General features: G+C 33.0%; 1 protein-coding gene across 8 annotated transcripts in view; it reads left to right on the forward strand.

Moving 5' to 3' along the window:
• Positions 1-21324, forward strand: part of LOC123692178 (eye-specific diacylglycerol kinase) — a 108471-nt gene that overhangs the window by 37908 nt on the left and 49239 nt on the right. The window contains exon 1 of one of the 8 annotated variants that reach the window (XM_045636892.1): positions 5077-6180. The exons of the other annotated variants lie outside the window; for them this stretch is intronic. Within the exon in view, the coding sequence (XP_045492848.1) occupies positions 5969-6180 (212 nt within the window). The 5' untranslated portion in view covers positions 5077-5968. Of the gene's footprint in view, positions 1-5076; positions 6181-21324 lie in introns of those variants that run through there. 8 annotated transcript variants of the gene reach the window in all.

The raw sequence follows: 21324 nt of genomic DNA on the forward strand, positions 1-21324 counted from the left end.
TCCGAAACTATTTACCGCTGCTTTGGAAGATATCTTCAAGCTCCTGGACTGGCAAGAACTTGGCATCAATGTTAATGGCGAGTACATCTCTCACCTTCGATTTGCCGACGATATCGTAGTCATGGCAGAATCCCTGGAAGACCTCAATACAATGCTCGGTGGCCTCTACAGAGTTTCACAACAAGTGGGCCTTAGCATGAACATGGATAAGACAAAAATCATGTCAAATGTCCATGTTGTGCCCACTCCGGTATCAGTTGGAAACTCTATTCTCGAAGTTGTTGACGAATACGTTTACCTGGGACAAAGCGTCCAATTAGGTAAGTCCAATTTCGGGAAAGAGGTCAATCGTCGAATCCGACTCGGCTGGGCAGCGTTCGGGAAACTACGCAACATCTTTTCGTCCAAAATCCCTCAGTGCCTGAAGACGAAAGTCTTCGAACAGTGTGTGTTACCGGTGTTGACTTATGGATCTGAGACGTGGTCGCTAACCGCGGGCATGGTGTACAAGCTTCGCGTTGCTCAACGAGCTATGGAACGGGCTATGCTCGGGGTTTCTTTGCGTGATCGAATCAGAAATGAGGAGATCCGCAAAAGAACTAAAGTCACCGACATAGCCCACCGTATTAGTAAGTTGAAGTGGCGCTGGGCTGGGCATATAGCCCGCAGAACCGATGGCCGCTGGGGCAAAAAGGTTCTAGAGTGGCGACCACGTACAGGACGTCGCAGTGTGGGACGGCCTTCAACGAGGTGGACTGACGACCTGATCAAAGTGGCGGGGAGCCGCTGGATTCAGGCCGCTGCTGATCGGTCGTTTTGGAAATCTTTGGGGGAGGCCTATGTCCTGCAGTGGACGTCTTGAAAGGCTGGAATGATGATGATAAGAAATTAAGGAGAAGTAGACCGTAATAAAGTATGATAATTACTAACGAACAATATTATTGGACCTCTAGCGGAAAGGTTAAAGTTCACTTGAAAAATTAACCAAGTCACTTTAAAATTCATTGGACAGGGAACACCTGTCAGTTCCGTACTTAAAATTATTTTTTTCACGTTAATTCTCTGTTTCAGTTTTACACCTTTCTCGTATTCATTTTCTGTAATATACATGGAATCTTGTTTTCACGGAGAAAATGTTACGAGACGCCAAGTAGGAAGGCATATTGAAAGATATTCTGTTCCGTGTTTATATTTGTTGGAGCATATTTATTGTGCCGAAAATAGCCAGTCATTTTAAAGTGTTCGATCACGCGCTTACTAAAATATACTATTAGTAGTATTTATAAATAGCTTTATCACTTGGCAGATGTGTTGGCGAATCGCAACGGATCGTCGCGAAAATGTCGCACGCTATCTCACACGTCTCACACACTAATATGAGGGAACACGTTATTTTCGTATTTTAGAGTGACATGTTAATTGGAGAGTTCTTGTAAACATGTAAGGTTATAGCGCTATGCATTAAAATTATTAGATAACTTTATATTTTATTATTCATAAAGGCACAATAGAGCAGTAGGGCACGCATTTTTTTCTTTTACTGTCAGCTATTTCCATATTTTTATATAGATCGACTAGTACAAAATATTTTGTTGAACATCGTTTTGTCTGGTGTCTGCTTTTTCACATCTTATTTATTAGGTACTTTTTACTTATATCTACAATCTAGTTACACAATATAATACTTATTCAAAAAAACTTTTTTTCATGGATGGAATAAATATGTAATAATGATGATTCTTTGTTATTTAAAATAGACAAATATAAAATTAATATAAACCCTGATAATGTATTGCATGTTTAAATGTAACACAAAAATATAATCACCGTATATGCCCACAGGTATGATAGTAACAAACTAACAAAGGTATTAAAGAAAATTGAACAATGATAGGGCTCTTCTCACAATGACATCGTGAACCTCCTCAAGTTGTATTCGTATCACATTAACACCAAATAGATTATTTAATAACATCTAAAGAACATATTTGACATTGATATATTACACAAAGGTAAAAGAAAGTTTGCAGTGCCTCTCGTACAATTGTACCAAGTTAAATTGAAATTCATGTTTACTTTATACTTCCAAGTATTCAAGTAACTTAACCGGCTTATTTCTATACCGTTCAATGAAAAATCAATCAAAACTCCCGCCGTATGGATAATATTTGCTGGTTGTCATGTTCTTTTGTACGATACGGCGCCCTTTTTACGATTTTTGATTAATAGTAGGTAGCTATGATTTGATATCGCGAATATTTTGTTACTATAATATTGGGAAAGGATTTTTCATGAATAGAAAGTGGATTCGATATTATATTATGTGAAATATAGGTATTCTTTTTCAGGATTAATTAAAGAAGGTATCGATAGAGAAAAATTGATATGAGACCTTCCAATATTTGTATAGTTAGGTACCTACATAGTACATATGTACTAGTTTTAATTAGTAAGTTATATAGTATTTTCTAGGGTTTGATTTTACGCGAGTATTATACATTTAGAAATTAAAGACTTTTTAACGGATTTTAAACGCGATTTAATTAATCATTATATTATTTTCCCGACGTTTCGAACACTTTACAGCGAGCGTGGTCACGGGGAGACTAGTAAAGGAGGAAAGTAAGTTATACTTATTTAACCTATTTGTTATTAATTAAATCAATTATATTTTCAACAATTCATTTTCAATTGATGATATTGTAGAGTTTATATATTTATTTATATTTTGATACCGGGGAAGATCAAAACTCTTCTTGTTTACGTACCTATTCACAATAAAAAATCGATATAAAACACGTATTTCTTCTTGTTGAGAATTTATTATGTTTATTTTGTTATTTTATCGCAAGAAAAGTGAACCTTTACTTTTTTGCGTATTACAAGCGATGGTTGTGATGGCAATAAATAAAGATAGGCTCCGTACAAAGTCATAAATAACTGAGCTATTAGGCGTCGCGCTGCTGTATCGCGAACATCAGAATGTTTTTACATTGTATTGTAGTAGTTTTGTACGATTAGGTCTCTATTATTGTAAAAAATAGATATTATTGTGCGCATGTGATCTTTAAAAGTGCGTGCAACTAACTTACATCAAATTACCTATTTAGCATCTATTATAACATCGCACCTTCGGTAGAACAAGGGCATAATTGTCATAAATTGCCAAAATGACTTAAATATGCAGAAATGCTTTAAAAAGGCCCTTTCAACTGGAGGGACAAAGACATTCGTTTAATTCCTACAAAAAACAGCCAGATTGAAATAGTGGCGTTGTCATTTTGGCGCTATTTTGTTTCTCTCTTGGCGAGACAAAGTCTCATTGGTTAGTTGTGCCATCGGCGGGGACTGAGCTAGCTGTCACTTGGAGCGCTAACGTCGTTTATGTAAATATGCCTTAGAATGTTTTTGATTTCTGGAACGACAAGGCCATATCTGTCACACTTATGCCTAGTTTACGATTTAAAAATTGGGAGGACAAAGTCGTTCAGACAATTGTGCCCTTGTCTGTCCAAGATTTGTTATACTCCATGGTCTTAAAAGTAACATTTTATTCCGATAATTGCTGTAGAGAGCAAAAAAACAAGTTAGTTTTTTAGAAATTTAAACGACAGGACTGCCAATCAAAATACAACAAACATACCCTCACACCCACAAATCTATCCTCAAAAACTTTCGAGTTTACATAATAAATAATAATATTAGTAAGATATTTATTCGTAAATAATTATTTTTCTTTTTCAAATTTGTTTTTGGAATGTATTATTTTGCTGTGAACACATTGCCTATAAAATCGATCATACATAAATTAGGGGACCCAGCATAAAGCCGATGCCGTCCATTCTGGAATGTAAAACGTGCAAAAAAAGCTGGCCCAATATCAATATGCACTCCGGCAGAATACATAAGCCTTATAAAAAATGCCACGAAAAAGGAGGAATTATTTAATGTCAAGGAATTGAATTATGATTCTTTCTTGTTCTGTTATCTTAATATAATATTATTCCAATTTTTAAAGCGATTCCAAAGAATTTTGCTAGGAAACATAATAGTTTCAGATTGTTGAAGATGTGTAATGGCTGATTAGTAAGTTTTGATCTCTATTTTTGTGATAAAGTACTGCGGCTTTCTAAAGTGTTTAAGAAAATAAAACATTTATACAAAAAAACACGTTATTATCATTCCAAAATTATTAACTTAAAGCTTTAGATATGGCCATATTTACAAATTAATTTTCTTGTTGGTGGAACAAGGGCACAAATGTACACCTACTTAAGAAAAAAATATTATTAAAAAAAAACTAGCAGTTTTTAATATTTGTAAACGATACACCTAAAAGAATATAGTATATTGTTTATGTCATACAAAGCAGAACAACCATAAAAAAATTATTATCATAGCTAGACCACATTAAGTACTACAAATATCTTAAAATGGCTCTCCTGTAAAATTGCAAAAACTGTAATTGTGCCCTTGTTCTACCGAAGGTGCGACATGTGTAACGTAATAATAGGTATTTAAGTACTTGGGAATAAAATAATACATTAAATGTAAATAAAAATTAACATACAAATAAAATAAACATTAATATATTACTGAATACAATATTAATATTGATCAAATTCAAAAACTCTACATAATAAAGAATGCGCACATAGTGTAGGTAGGTATAATACTATATTCTATTTAAATTTATCACAGCGGATTTACGTTTTTAAAAATGACCAGTACGTATCTAAATTTATCATCGAAGAACATTTTACAATAACACATAAGAACAAAGAGTTCTAACAATTCACAGAAATTACCTTTAAAAAAATTGAATAATCACCGGGTTATCATTAGCATAATAAATCACACGAGAAACTCACAAACATAATATACCTAGTTCCTAAATCAACAACCCAATAAATTTACTTGTTACAATGATGACATTATTGTAAGTAAATATTACGTCGCTGTGTTATAAATTATACAAAGCACGTATCTCTTTCCTCTTTGGTCGACCGCGACGCGACAAAGACGATCTCCACGACACAGTGTCATTCGGAAGCATTTCTATTTCGGCGCCAACGCCACAATGATCCAGACATGGCGGCTCGTGCGCTGTCTCGGGTTCGCAGTTAGTTAATGTACATGTCCCCGTGATCGTGCACGTACTAAAATTACAATTTCATCTCCTCTAGTGGCTCATGCGAGCCCACTCCAGTGTCAGTGACATTTCCGCGCGTGAGCTCGATTCAGTGCCGGCTGCAGTGAAGTGATCTCGTTCTATTTAACTACATACGTTTTTAAGATATTCCATTTTGTTTCAAGGAAAACGTATATGCATCAAAACACTCATACATATCGCTGTTACAATTTTAAATAAATGGATTCCAGTGTGAAGGTCACGCCGTATTGACTCTACCAATGTCAACTCTAAGACCGCGTATAGTATCATAACAATTCTCTATACATAAATTTCAGTAAAAAATTATATTAAGAATTTTTACATGCCTAGAACCTCTAAATACAATATACCAAACGAGGAAGAATAAATTAAGCCTCGATAAGAGTCAGTTACCTATTCCAATTTTTAACACATCGCGTCATCCGTAATAGCCACAATCATACGCATTATTGCTCGAAGTTTGGCGAGCCACTAATGTGTGTGCGTAAGATACCACATTGTTTGTTTTTTGATAAATATGGCGAGGATCAGCGCGCGCATTTTATCGACTTAATTACCATAAAACCGCCACACGTGCTTTCTTTAACTTTTTAAAGCGAATGACGTCGGTGCGGCAATATTTTTATGTGGTAACCCGAGGGTCCCGTGGAATTTTATCGCGATCAATCGTGGAGAGTGCGTTATCAAATATACCGCGAAGTGCGACGGGTGTCGGTAGGCCGATATGTTGTTGCATGGTGGCAGTGCATTGAGGGAGCCTATACAACGAAGGCGCTCAGGTGTTTCAAGAGTTCCATGCTCGCGTGGAGCGCGCGGCGCGGCTCGGCGGGCGCGGGCGCGGCGTGCGGGCCCGTGCAGCCCGCTCAGCTTGCGCCGCCCGACCTCAGCGCCGATGAGACCAGCGACCACGAAGTTAAAAGCGCGCTGCTCACGGGCACCGCCGCCGTGGTTAGAAGACGACGCGCCGTAATAATCAAAAGAACTAAGATAACCTTCAAAGTTTCGAGGTTTGTTTCATCTGCTTATAAATTTTGGGTCACCCTCGGCGAGACTGTGTTCATTTTTAATCACTTAACTTTGTTACTATATTCAATGCATGACCAAGTTGGAAGAAACTATAGTTAGACAATTTGGGTCAATCGATCATCGGTTAGGCATCCGATACGAACTTAGAATATCTTCTCACTAGACCATTAACTATTAAGTCTGAATCAATCGTCACGAACGGTATACGTACAATGTACACACATAACACATTTCCACATGAAACTTATTTCAAACAGCAATTTCAAAGTTGAACTGGAAATATTTCAAATCTGAAGCTATAAAACGACTGTATTTGTATTGAGTAAAACGATCAGAAATGAATAAAGTTATCGTGTGATCACTTGGAAAGGGAATATAGGATCAAGCAAACTTTGGACAAAATAAATAAGGAAAGTAGGCAACCAACATACCTAATAAGATTATCAGTAGAATGACTAAGAATATTTGCAGCACACAATAATTTGAATAATCTCTACGTTCAAACCATTTGCACGGCGGTAGTCGGTTGAAGAATGGCATCCGGTAAGCCACTTAGCATTCCAAACACATCATCTCGCAACAGGTAGGGCTTACCGCGTGCGCGTTCTAATAAACCGAAGCAACCACATCTCGTAATTTTCTTTCATATAAGCTTTGTTTACTCCTATGAGATTCTGTGATCAGCTGTTTAGGAAACTAATAAATCTACGTATCTTATTATATCACCTTTAATTGACTGAATGTCCATATATTTTGGTCAATTATGAACACATTTGTATGAAATATTGTAAAATATTGAAATGTAGAGAAAACTCTTCATAAATTATGCTTTTAGTTTTTCTTTTATACGATTTTAATACAAAACCCATATGAAAAATTACCTATTTTGCAGATTACGTACTTTTATATCTACGGTCTACCATCGATAGAAGAAAGAAAACCAAATGTTCTTTTAAACAATGATATTTAAATAGAATGATTTGACAAATATTTCTGAACAAAGGGCGCGCAATACATTACCCATAATAATAATATTTGACGGGGATAGCTAGTCGAGTGGTGGTGAAGTGAACTTTAATCAAAGCGAATAGCGGCGGTCCTCTAGAACGTCATTCAGCCTGATTGAAAATTAAATTGTACCGCCAATCAAGTGTGCACTTACTGCGACTCGAGTATCCGCAACCTGTCCCAATTTTTGAATACCCTGCACCTGCGTCGCTATTATTGTGACCGTCCAATGCGTATTGTAATTTCGCATAGTGAATAGTTTGGGTGATGCGGAATTCTATTGAAAATATACCATACCTATATCTTCAGATGTTATAGAATCAATCAGAAAATATACTATACTATATTCGACGTCTACACAGATGATATAATTACTAGATATGGAAGATTTCTTGTATTATGGATAAGGCCAAATTAGTGTGCGATAATGTAATGAGGAATCTTATCTACATTGTGATACAAAAAAGACATGTCACGTCTGGATGTGATCGAACGGTTTTCTCTATAATTATTCTAAACTTATGTACGTTGTTATAGAACTAAGGTTTATTTAAGCGTCACTTTTGATACAGTAGTTATGCAAAAAATCCAAATCGTTTTCTGCTATCCAAATACAAAATAAAACAGTTTGAATTTAAAAATACTGCAGAGCGTGGCAGAACGAGCAGACAATTAGTAACGTCCGATTTGCGATATCCATTCTACAAAAGTGAAATACCGTCATTGTAATTACCTCTACAAACCGTATTAACCATTTTTAATCAATCAAATTGGTGTGCCAGATGCTGTCATTACAAAGCGTTCCCTGTCATCTGATTTTTCGTAATCACCGTTTGTATCCGTTTAAATGGATCCATTCGTACATCTGTTGCTACATTATCCTAATAAATTCCATTCATACGTGACATCCAGATGTTATTGTGTGCCGTTAAATATGCAACCTATTATAACCGTTCGCTTGCAAGTTAATTATTCAGCAATCTGACCGAATCGATACTCACACTGTTCTGTGTTCAACATCTAGTGCTCTCTCTTTACAGTATTACAATACCTAATCTCGTCAGCTAGTCCGATTTTATTTTGCACGTTGCTAATAGTTCTATCTTATTTTTCTTTTCTTAATAGCCAGCTATTACGCTAATCGGCTTTTTTATGTCAATGAGCTTAGAGCGCAAACACAACTTTATTATCAAGCTTATCTATTACGCATAAGTGTAATTGTAACGTCGCATTCATAGAAATATGAACAGTCACAACTCATAAGTATAGAAAATTAGCTTTATTCAAAAGAATAATTAATAAAAGTTATAAATTAAATTCACAAGGTTTATATCAAGCGATAGTAGCTGGTATAAAAGGCAATATTTGATAAATCTCAAATATAATCCAGGTCTCTTCAAAAGAAATACACAAGTCTAATATTATGATAGTACTGACGTAATAGAACTAACATGTTAATAAATAATAACGTATACCGTATGCAATCTTATCAACGATATTACTTCCATTACGACGATCTTTCAACTACCAGAAACATAATATTATATCCTATTTCAAGCGCTCTTGCTGCCTCTGGAGAGATAGCGAATAGATTTAATATCTTCTTTAGGAAAGGGATACAAATTAAGGAAAAGATAGTTGTAAGCATGCAGTAAACCACAATGTTTCCAAGCACACGGTGCTTTATGACACCATAAACGCGGCAGTTTTCGGTTATTTTAAGAAAAGTGCAGCGCGTCGTTAATATATTTAATGGGCCTCCGTACGAGACGTTAAACGTGTTAATAAGATAGTTTTATTACGTAAATTAATGATAAAACGGGGAATAAAATAGTGTTACGTATACCTACTTATTAAACTCTTTACGATTATTATAAAATAATAATAAAAAAGCCATCAATTAATCGTCTTCAATTCAATGGAAACGTAGGTCATTTGTGTTGGTGAAAATTAATTATTTTTCATTTAGGTATATATTTTCCAGTTTACTGAACAAAAGTTAAATTATCTATATCTTGAAATAAATAAGAAATATAATGTTTTTTTAAAATTATTGTATGCAAAATATTTCGTAAATTAACTATTTTGTTAATATGTCATTTATTAAATGAGTATGACCAATATAGCTGTAAAGGTTTATGCATTTGAAATAGGTACATTATTATTGTACTAATGATATGTACTTACTCGATACAATACTTTACTTTAACTTTAGTCCAAAATCAAGAAAAAAATCCAGAAACTTTTTTCTTTTGTAAAAATTTTACTGAAATTTTTGCGTATTTGTGCATTTTCATAGAGTAGTAGCTCCTAAATTCCGCGTTGTCTATTTTACATGAAACACCAAATTCATTAATAATTATTTAATTAAACGCGATTTAACCGCACAAAAAATTTTATAAAAATTTTACTGAAATTTTTGCGTATTTGTGCATTTTCATAGAGTAGTAGCTCCTAAATTCCGCGTTGTCTATTTTACATGAAACACCAAATTCATTAATAATTATTTAATTAAACGCGATTTAACCGCACAACATGTATTGTTTTCACAGGCGTTCTAATTAGTGATGCATTTGCCACATATTTTAAAGTGGCGAACGAATAAAGGTTTCTGTTGAACGAACGAACTGAATAAAATTGCCGAGGGCTAGTCGCGGCTTCCGTCTGTGGAGTGAGGGACCTCCATAATATACCACTTCGCATTTTTTCACCACAATGTTTTCCTCATTTACATTTTATAAGCAGTTCTCGCAGTTTCATCTCTGAGTGGTTGCTATTTTGGAAAATTAATACCACTGTGGTGCATGTTAAATATGTTTGTTTAAAATGCAAGTGGAATAAGGAACATAACGATCGTTTTGAATGAAGAATTTCGGATAGTTAAAATGTAAATATCTGTTTAAGCATTATACGAAGTTATAATGTATACTAGTTCAGATTACATACGTTATCAAATGAATTCAGCATAAAAATATATAAGTATCTAAAAGATACATTAAACTTTATCTCTCAATTTGAATCCTACAAAATTATAATTGGAAGCATATAAAATGTATGTACAAAGTTCAACATAAGAGAGAACACTGCTTGTTAATTCATGCAAGTTCTAATTGAAAATTCGTCACGTATCAGTTCTGAAAACAATAAGTTTCCGAACAATACCTACTCTGATCTGCTCGTGCTTGACATCTGCAGTATGCCCTTTAAACCGAGTTTCTACGCTCTCTTTGTTTGCTCCACATAACGAGGCCATCCACGATCCAGCTTAAGCCAACCGGCACCTTGTAGGAATTTTAAACTTCATACATATAGCTTCAATGTGGTATAATATCCACAATAAATATTGTTCTGTATTCTACGTTATACAACTTTTGCTAAGCTTTTTTGTCCTTACTATTAAAACGTTAAGAATTCTTATAAGGCAAAAGTTTTAAAATCGCAAAAGTTATGACAATAATAATATAAAAGTTATAGATTTAATAAAGTTATTGACTAACGGTTTATTGTAAACAGATTTTCAGTAATAATTGAGAACGTGTAGCTTAGATTTATAAGTAAGAGATAGACTGTGCCACAAAACAAGAAAAAACTTAATTATTTAAAAAAATATGTGTTCATTATTTCCATCAGTTCTTGAAAATTCCTTTCCTTTGTTCTCCGCCGGTGGATGTGTAAATTATTCAAAAATCAATTAATATGGATTAAAATTGGATATGCAATATTCAGTCAGCGCTATTTCAGTTCCGAGCATTCATGGAATTCTTCATTAAAATATTTCGCTAACAAGTTCGTCGGTCAATACTCGTGTAAAGCAAAGAGCAAACACAAACACGATTGAAATCTGCAACAAACGCTTCCACATCACTGATTACTCAATAGTTCGTATGCAATATTACGCTACCTTTTCTTTTTATTTTACGCCTTTTTATTTTTAATCTGGAAAAAGCTGAATGCACAGACAGGTTGTAGCACAAAGCACACGCGATGATTGATGTGTTTCTAGAATGGCGCTAGTTTAGGTACTAATATTTTAAAAATCTTTTATGCGAATGTTTTGTTTATGTTTATTTTAAGTTTGATATGATGGAATGGTAGAAGGGGGACATGCGAACATTCAGGGCTCGGGCGAGATGGAATAGTTTAAAAAAATAAAGTTTATGAGAAATGTTAACGTAAAACCTGAGTTGTTACCTAAATACCTACAAAAAGAGGATTTGTATGACTTAGAGCTTGATGTGTTTGTGTGTTGCTGTGTGATATTTTGGAATTTCAAAACAAATACACAGATTTTTTTTAAACTGATTTTGTTTAAAAGCTTTTTGATCGGCTGAAGACCTGGTATTACATGTATGAATCTTCATATACGGCGTATTTGGGTTTCATATAGGCTCAGTATGTTTTATGTTAATGATAATTGATATCCGATATGCTAGTTTAACATCTGTATTATTTACATAGCCATAGTTATCATAAAGTAGATAATATTATTTTGTTTTAATTTTAACATTTTTAAAATAACCTAAATTAAGCACCATTTTAATAAAGAAATTAAATTAACCATGTAATTCGATACATTTACCCATTTTTACAAAAGGGAGACCCTCTCTTTAGTATTATTAATTTTTTCCCTAAAAGACGAAAACAACCCGTTGTAAATTAATTATGTCACTTTAAAAAGAATTTATGAGAGCGACGCTAATAAATGGCTATTTACGTTTTCCAAGAATATGTTTCTCATTTGAAAATGGCCTGCTTTTTTGTTGTTAATAAAGTTAGCACCATAAATTGATTAATTTCAATTCAGTTTATTCCAAATAATTTCATCATTGATTGTAAACAGATCAGAATAATAAATGACTTATAAACAGGAAATGTTTATAATATAAAATATATTTTAATCCATTTACAGATTCGGCTTGCTACCTTATTTTTCCTCTGATCGCTCACAGAGTGCAAGTATTACCCGCTTGCTAAGACGTATTATTAAACTTTCACATAAGGAAAACATGCGAATTATAATGTTAGTCATTTCAAAATCCCTAATTTTGAGTTAAAATACACCTGGAAAAAAATCGCTTTCTCTGTCCCTATGTCCCTTTGTATGCTTAAATCTTTAAAACTACGCAACGGATTTTGATGCGGTTTTTTTTAATAGATAGAGTGATTCAAGAGGAAGGTTCTAGACAAAGCGGGCGAAGCCGCGGGCGGTAAGCTAGTATATTATATAGATAACCTAGTACGTACCCTACAGGTTATAGTTACGAAGTTGCGAGAGCATAAACAAAGTGACATTTTGTAAAAAAATTTGTTAGTGGGCCTTACGTCATCAAAAAATTGTTTTTAAGTTTTTGCGTAGTAGGTACTAAATCACACACACTGCAAAGCATAATTTAAACAAATTTTATAGATAGGTACTATTTTGCTTCTATGAAAACAGATTTTTGACGATAGACCCACTAAATTTTTGTATGTATAGATATGATTTATAAACACAACAAGATAATATCGTTACTTCATAAAGCAGACAATAATGAACTTTTCATAAATTCGAAAGCTTCATTTGATTATGGATTACGGTACATTTACATGACACAGAGCTAGAGCAAGAGCATTCTTTCTTGATCTTTTAGTGTAAACGAAAACTCGTATTCAGTGTTTTGCATATAGAATTTTTTCGAACGCACTAAGAACAACGGAAGAATGCTCTACGCCTGTTACACTAAAATAATTTGACATAGTGGGGTTAGAATGAGCTTTTTTAAATTCCCTCGTTTGATGTAAATGTACCGCTACAATAATAATAACAATAGCGTGGTCTGTATCCCAATTCCCAGACGATATGGAAAATACAAGTTGGCAGATCACGAACGTCGATCAGTTGACTTATTGTTGATTATAAATTCTCAATGCATTGACTGCGAGTCGATCGATAAGATAGATACCTACATAGGGTCTTGATTCGTGTTTTATCTACCTTTAGTAATAAATTAAACATTGTGATTAAAGCAACTCGTTTTTATCTGCAATACTTAAACGTGCTTTCTTATCTAGTGATATATGCGAATTTTGACAAAGGAATGGATAGAAGTTCTCATGATAGGTGTTGATAAAACTTTTAGGTTTTTTTTTATTTTTCTACGTGTTTATTTATAAAACATACATATTCTCGTAAATTTGATTCGACGAAGATTTTTGGATTTTATTTTTTGTAATAAGATAGTGAGAATTAACAACTAAAGTCCTTTCCCTTCCTGATACGATTGTAGTCCTTTGATTTGCAGTATGATTGATGGTATTTGAAGCACGCAAACTTGCATGTGCAGGTAATTAGTTGAAATTATCGCGATTTTAAATGTTAAAATATTTGAATACTATGAGAGGTGATTCAGCATTTCTTCATAATAGTTCTTCAGAGCAGACAAATCACGTGCGTGCGTGAAGTTTACATTAGTGGTTCAATAGACGTAAGAGGGTAGAAATTTCTCAGCTTCACCAATAATTATTATCAAATTTATACAAATAAAAAAAATCTGTCACTTTTCAAATTAACCTTCAATTATTCCCTCACACTGGCAATTCGTCCTTTTTTCGTAATGAAAACTCAAGCGGGAATGTAAAAATTTCATTACATGTTAAAATGATCGCTGTTTTTCCGTAATATACATATTTCGATACGTATCAATAAAATAATTATAATATAATAAAAACACTTTTCTCTACTTAAAAATCCATTCACTTACTACTAAGTAATAGGAGATACGCTTTGACCTGAAAACTCTCATCTCCGAAAATCTCGCCTACTTTGATGCAGACCTTAATCGGATTAGAACGATATACCTATAGAACTACTGCGAACTGAAGTGTCTATTCATAATAACGCCTGGTTTGATACAGCATCTCGGATTTCTCACTACGTACCTATAAAATACCATTTTACATAGATATATAACAGATATGCGATTGACGAATGCTCTGTCGATTACATACTTTTTTTCTAGATGCTATGCCTAGGAATAAGATATGTACCTAATACAATTTTTGTGTGTTATTTTGAAAATATTAAAATATTCCATGATGAAACCACTTAATCTGTATCTTAAAAAATTAAAAATACTTAAAATGAAATTAAAAAGTGCTAAATTTATACCAAGTACCTAGGTAACAAAGATGTTTTAAAGTATTGACTTTAGAGAGTGTTTACGCTAGTGAAACTTCTTTAATCTTAATATATTTGCATGGAAAATACTCAGCCCCAATCAATACATAATAATATAAAGGTATTCATTATTACTTCTCTAAGTTTCAAAGGCAATCAAACCTTTGTAAAAACGACTTCACTTCGTTTTTGCATTCGAGTCGATTCAAAACTTAAAGGCTCAGGTTTTAATATCCGGCTGAGTGTTTTAGTTACAAAGTAGATATTTTTACTTGAGTGTCAAATAAATCCTAACTAATATTATAAATTCGAAATTTACTCTGTCTGTTCGTCTCTTTTTCACGCCTTAACCACTGTACCAATTTTGATGAAGTTTGGTACAGAGATAGCTTGACACTTGAGAAAGGATATAGAATAAGTTTTATACCGGAAATCCCGCGGAAACGGGAACTATTCAGGTTTTCTTTGCCTACGTGGGCGAAGCCGCGGGTGGAAAGCTAGTTCATAAATATTACTACCTCAATCGATCATTTAAAGAAAAGCATATGCTCTACTAAAATATACTTATTTTGTAGGTAGGTATTATTTCTTTATATTCGTTAGAAATATCGACTATAATTTTTGGGAAAATGACTAAATAGTAAATATCTAATGTTTTAAACCAAAGAATAATCCAAATCCACACAAAACAACGATATTGAGACTTATCAACCAGCTAATGACAAATAAACGAGAGTTTAACTACCCGCACTATTCTATCGTTTCAAATATAAAGGTGTTTATCGGTAACATGACAAAAACTTATAATGGGTTTTTCCAAGCATACACCGTATCGATTTCCGCGCCTTTAGGAGCGCATTTGTTCTCGTTCTCTATACTATTGGACTGCTCATTGTTTATATTAAATAAGGCAATCATATTGTATCCTACGATAGTTGCACAGTAGTGATGCAACGAATACGAATACGAATATTCGTATTCGCCGAATAGTAGACATTTACCGAATATTCGTATTCGGCGAATATACTAATATTTAAAAACGAATATTTTTATACGCAACTCTATTTACTACAGATTTAAAAATCGCGCGTAAAAATATGACGTGTGCAGAGACTGCTGATCCACTGGCCTTTTGGCGAGAAGATGTCCATTTTCCAAGTCAAAAAAAAAACTCGCCCAACAATATTTTTCACTAAAGCCATGTACAGTCGCTTCGGAAAGACTTTTTTTCAACGGCTGGAAACATCCAGACTGAAAAAAATCGCCTAAAACCAAAAAATCTACGAATTTTATGTTTTTTAAATAAAAATTTGCCAATTGTAAATTTTAATTATTAGAAAAGTAAACATTCATTAAATAAATAAGTCTTTTATTAGCAAGACGAGATATTCGTATTCGTATTCGCCGAATAGTAGGTTTGATATTCGTATTCGTAAAAGTAGTATTCGTTGCATCACTATTGCACAGCCAATCGAAGAATTCAGTAATTTATTTATGTGAGGGTGTTAAAAATCTTTTATAGTAGGTACGTAGGTATGTTATGTAGCCAAATATATAAATTGCTATTATTGTTATCTTAAATGTTTTATAACAATTTGATTATAGATTGTAATTTAATTTAAAATAAGTAAATTATTACTCGTATTTTGTGATAAAATTTCTATACATCTACCTATATTTAATAGAAGAATACAATTCCCTTCTCTAACATAAGAGCTGTAAACATTAACAGCTTTTATCGCTAGCCTAACTTACAAAATATGTTTGCTCAACGTATTGAAGTTAATATTAACCTCAAACATTGTCTGTTTACTCAAGAATTCCACAAATATGAGAAGATTCAAATAAAATAATAAATCAGACAATGTTTTGTGAGTATTGAATAGATATTGTAAGAATTATGTCAATTTAGGTTCCACATTACAAACACTATCTAGGTAAATGGTTACCTACGTAATATCTTTACACTTACCTACTATACATATTGGTAAAAGTATAGTTACTTTACCTGATTCACTGATTCAGTCAAACATAATCAAGCGTATGTCTCAAATGGACTATAATTTATGTACATATGTACCTACCTTAATCAAATTACAACGAAGAAGAATAAATTGGTGTTCATTGAATTTGGATGATAAGATTGTAACACACTGAATATAGTATCTAAGAGTATATGTATTGTCATTAAATAAAAAACATTTAAAATTACTATTTTTATACAATATAATACATATACACATGTTTCGGTTTTAAAATATCACTGTATTTTAAATAATTATTGGCTTAAATATCTGAATCAGTTCAGAACGATTTCAATGAAGAGAATTACAACTTACAATGAGTCAATTTCTTGTCAATATCAATTCATGGCATCTTAATTAGAACTCTGCCTATCCTTTGCGAATATTTGTTTTATTTTAGTAAAATATACAAAGTACATAATATAAGTTTCTAGTCCCGTTTACATTTAAGGGTAGGTACCTACTCCACTTTGACTTTATTAAAATTAAATATTGTACAACAAGCTCAAATCATAAGGATTGTAAGTGGGTGTATGATGATCTAATATGATGATGATGCACACTGCTCTCATCATATATTTTAAAACTGATAATATAATAAAGGAATATTTAAATTATTTATATTATAATAATTTTATTTTGTCCTTAATATCAAAGTGAAGGAAATACAATTGAGATTGTCTGCTAAATGAAGTTGCTTGATTGTTGGATGAAAAATGATGATGGCTACCTATTATTTTTTTGCTTTATATCGATTCCTGTTTACAAAGATAAAGGCACATTATATTTCTTCTATAATAACAACTTCAAATTACCTGATGTTGTGCAAGTAACACAAAATAAACTAATACAATGATTAATTACCATAACAATTAGTTGTACAAACGAAATGATTAGCACTATAATACCGCAAGCTTGCGGATTACGACGACCTCAATTTTTGTTCCTTGTTGGGTTCGAGGAATCCATTAATATTTTAAATAGTAGACCCGCACTGAGCAGAATAAGCTTGTCCCCCAAGTTTAATGAAAATTAGATAGAAGATTTGATTTGAAGTACCTAAGTAATATTGAACAATACAAAATATGTAGGCGCTTTTTTGTTCTTCTGAAAAATGTTACATCAGTCATCGCACTGTATCAATTTTGCAGTACTATCGCATCTTATCACCTACGACCTACATTAAGATCAGTTATGAAAATTTAAAAACGAGAGATATCTTCTCCCAACAAGATATCGATTAGGTATTATCTAAGTATGAATTCATCGAATATCAAAACGATGCTACAGCTCCCACGGCGGCACCGTGCCGTGCTGACAACGGTCATGAATACGATCTTGCATACAGAGCAGCGATGCAGTTCAGTGGTTCAACGAATTGTACCGTGTCGTGCAACGCACGTGTCGGAGCTACCCACAGACTCCGCACTACGGCGTGTCGCGCAACCGACCGCTTAGTCACGGCGCTCGCGCCTCCATAAAACAACCTGCGATACCGCGCTGTGTTACCTTGACTTGTGATATATTTTATCTGTGATATTAGTGATTATGGGATTTTTGGATGTCTCCTTCGCCGTCTTCAAGAAGTGCCCCAATCTTAAATTTAGGAGGAAAAACAAACACCCCCGCAGGTACGTTATACGTAATAAGAGTAATAAAACGATAAACGCTCGTTATCAAATTATTATCAGTTCGCCCGTTCATTGATAATATTCGGGTCTTTTATCAGATGTTTAATATTTATCTCAGTTTTTGATTTCATCACAAACAAACAGTACCTACCTATTGCATTGTAGCTATTGTTCCGTTATTCATCGTGGGATTAAGTTTCTTAATAAAGATTTTGAAATTGCAAGTATGGCAATGAAATGTAAATATTTTTTTTTTTATAATTAGTTATGTTCATTTGAATTTAGGTACTTCAAATATTTTGAGCAAAAGAATTCAAATTTGTCAAAACTTTAAAATCAAACTGTTACTTTTATAGCATCGTGAATAAGTACGTGACATCCAAGTAAATAATTCGTGATGCCGGTAATGACGCAGTATATTAGAATTGTGTACAATTAAAGACCATGTCGAAGCTAAACCGCAAGTTGAGTAGGAACCTATCCTCGCTACATGAAGTTATTAATATAATATTTTATGACTGCTATTTACTTTAATATAGAACAACTAAAATACAGTATTTTAAATGTACCCACTTTTAACGAGAACTATTGAACTAATATACATTTATATTCCTTAACCTAATAAAGACCCACAAATGCACTATGTATTTTCGAAACAGTGGTAAGTAACGGAACCTACGATTAGGGTTGTCGATTACGTCAATGTTACTATTTAAAAGTATAATATTTAAACACAAATTAAGGCCTAAAGAGGAAAAAACACAAAACTTTTTAAATCGATTGGACTGAAAAATAAGTTGTACACCATATACTTCTTTGAGCACCTTGGATAACTTTATAATTTTAATACGACAACTAAGTATAAATAAACCTTGAAAATAAATACAAAAAATAGTTAAAATATAAAAAATAAGCCGTCGTTGGCCCTACGCATAAATTGTTACATCACGGCGAATGCCATTCGGTCCGCGATCAGCGAACCGGAATCACTGGACCCTAACCTTGGCAGTTGCGGACCAGTTAAATATGCGTTTGTAGGGTTACCTTATCACTTTAGTACACGGGATTCTAATTCTAATCCCTAATCTCTTACTATTTTATAGATGTCCTTGGAAATGTTCAAAACGAGGGGCATATTCCTCTTCAAACGAGATGTGACTATCAATGAGTTTATAGAAAGTCAAATTCTAATTCCGAACATAAAAGCTTAATTTTATATTTGCCAAATATGTAAGGATCCATTGACCATAACAATATAAAATATGTTAAATCTTCTGCCTTTGCCTACCTACGTGCGTATAGACATGACAATGAAATTTATAATGGATCAAATCAGTTATGTATTCAAATGGCATATTATTATAACGTGCCATATAACTTTTATGAATTTACTTAATTAAATTTATTAAAATAATATGTTTTTGAAAGTCATATTCTTTTATTCAACTTTTAAATTATATAATTTATATAATATGGGAACTAAATTGTTATACATATGAGAGGAATTTGAATGCCAAGGTCGCGGATTTCTAGTTCTGAATAATCTAATACCTGTTGAAGAATATAAAAATTCTAAAGCTCGAAGGTATTTTCTTCGTTGTTCTAATAAATTATAATGAAATCTTATTATAATGTAAATGCTGCTTTTTATTTATACTAATGATAGATAGTTAACATGCACAGACATAAAATACTCATTAGTTACGGTAAAGGCAATTTTATAAGACTGCTTGCAATCTTTTATAAAATTAATAATTGGTTTTTAATTATTCTATCAACGTCATGCCTTTTGTCTAAAATTGGATATTAGGAATTTATTCATGTATATAAATTGAAGCAGTCAAGTAGAATGTAATAACAAAGAGGTAGCAAAGGTGTCCCAAGCTTTGTTTTGACCTTATCCTACTAAATTGTGCAAATTTAGTCGGTTTAAATTATATGCGTTGTAACTTGTAACTCGGCTTAGAGTTTACTCGGCGTGACAGCCAATGACGAAATGGTCCACTGAATTTTCATGAATGAAGGTCACCGCTTAAACTAGACAATTTTACCAAATAAAGTTATCGCTTACGACGAGAATGTTTTGTTGTTAAAGTAGATTATTTTGTATCATCCAATAAAATTGGATTTCTAGATTTTGTTTGCAAAAATCACTCAACATAATCGATTGTTATCAAGTGTGTCATGTGTGAGACAAATAATATGGTTCTGAATTTCACCTAAGAACTAAGAGTGTTGAGAAATTTGCCGCACACTGTGTGCCCTCGCCTGCAAATACACTTACCACTGCAAACCCGCACCTGGCATCTTCGTTATGGTTGGCAACCACGCGTTTGTTATTCAAACACCTTATTTTATTACCGTAACGTTTTTTTTATTTTTTTATTTATTATTGCGTTTTGTTCGATCGTTATAAATTGTATAGGGTAAACGCAGCTATCAACGACCCATCGAAAATCTGAAGGTATTACCGACCTATAAAAGTAATTCGAAATTTAAACGTTTCCAGAACTATTCTAGCTATAGGTAGGCAAAGTTATACACGAATGTATTACTTGAGCATCGTATACTTTAACATTAGAGTGAGTAACTGAGCAAAAAAGAGTTAAAATGCGTAAGTTGCTGCGGGGTAGCGTGGAAGCAGGACGTGTCGTACTGTTCCGTTGTTCCTTCGGGTAAGTACTGTGAGTATCTTTTTAAGACATTTACAAACAAATGACATCTATACTTTAATTTATATTACTAAATGTCAAAGCATTTAAGTGTCAACTTTTCATTTCTTACAACATTTTATTAATAAAAAGTAATTTGAAACGATAAAACTTAAAATTAAAATGGGACGGTGTTAGCTTCACCAGTTTAAGCCGCGGCAGGTATCAACGACCCGTAAGTCGGCAATGGCAGCAACGTAACTTTTTGTTTTATTTTCTTTTATGTTATTATATCACACTAACACAAGTGGTTTTATGGACCAGTTTAAATCTAAGCTATGAGTCTTCATAAAAATCTATTAGCGACTAAACTTTTTTGTCTAGTGTTGTGTCTTTTAGCGTTGTCAATTTATACAAAGTTATGATATTTTCGAGGATCCCTATCGAATAGTTACAGAAGTAAATCATTGTTTTTTTTTTTGTTTAAACAATATGCATTTGTTCATATTTTGTATGACATTAATCAATTATAATCTATTTTATAGTCTGATGGTCAAATGAATTAAAATAACCATTTTTTTATGGGTCGGTAATACAATTTAGGTTTATACTTACATACTTTAATACCGACCCATGTGGGTCGGCAATAGCAACT

This window comes from Colias croceus, chromosome 5, assembly GCF_905220415.1.
Source record: "Colias croceus chromosome 5, ilColCroc2.1".
Taxonomy (NCBI): Eukaryota; Metazoa; Arthropoda; class Insecta; order Lepidoptera; family Pieridae; genus Colias; species Colias croceus.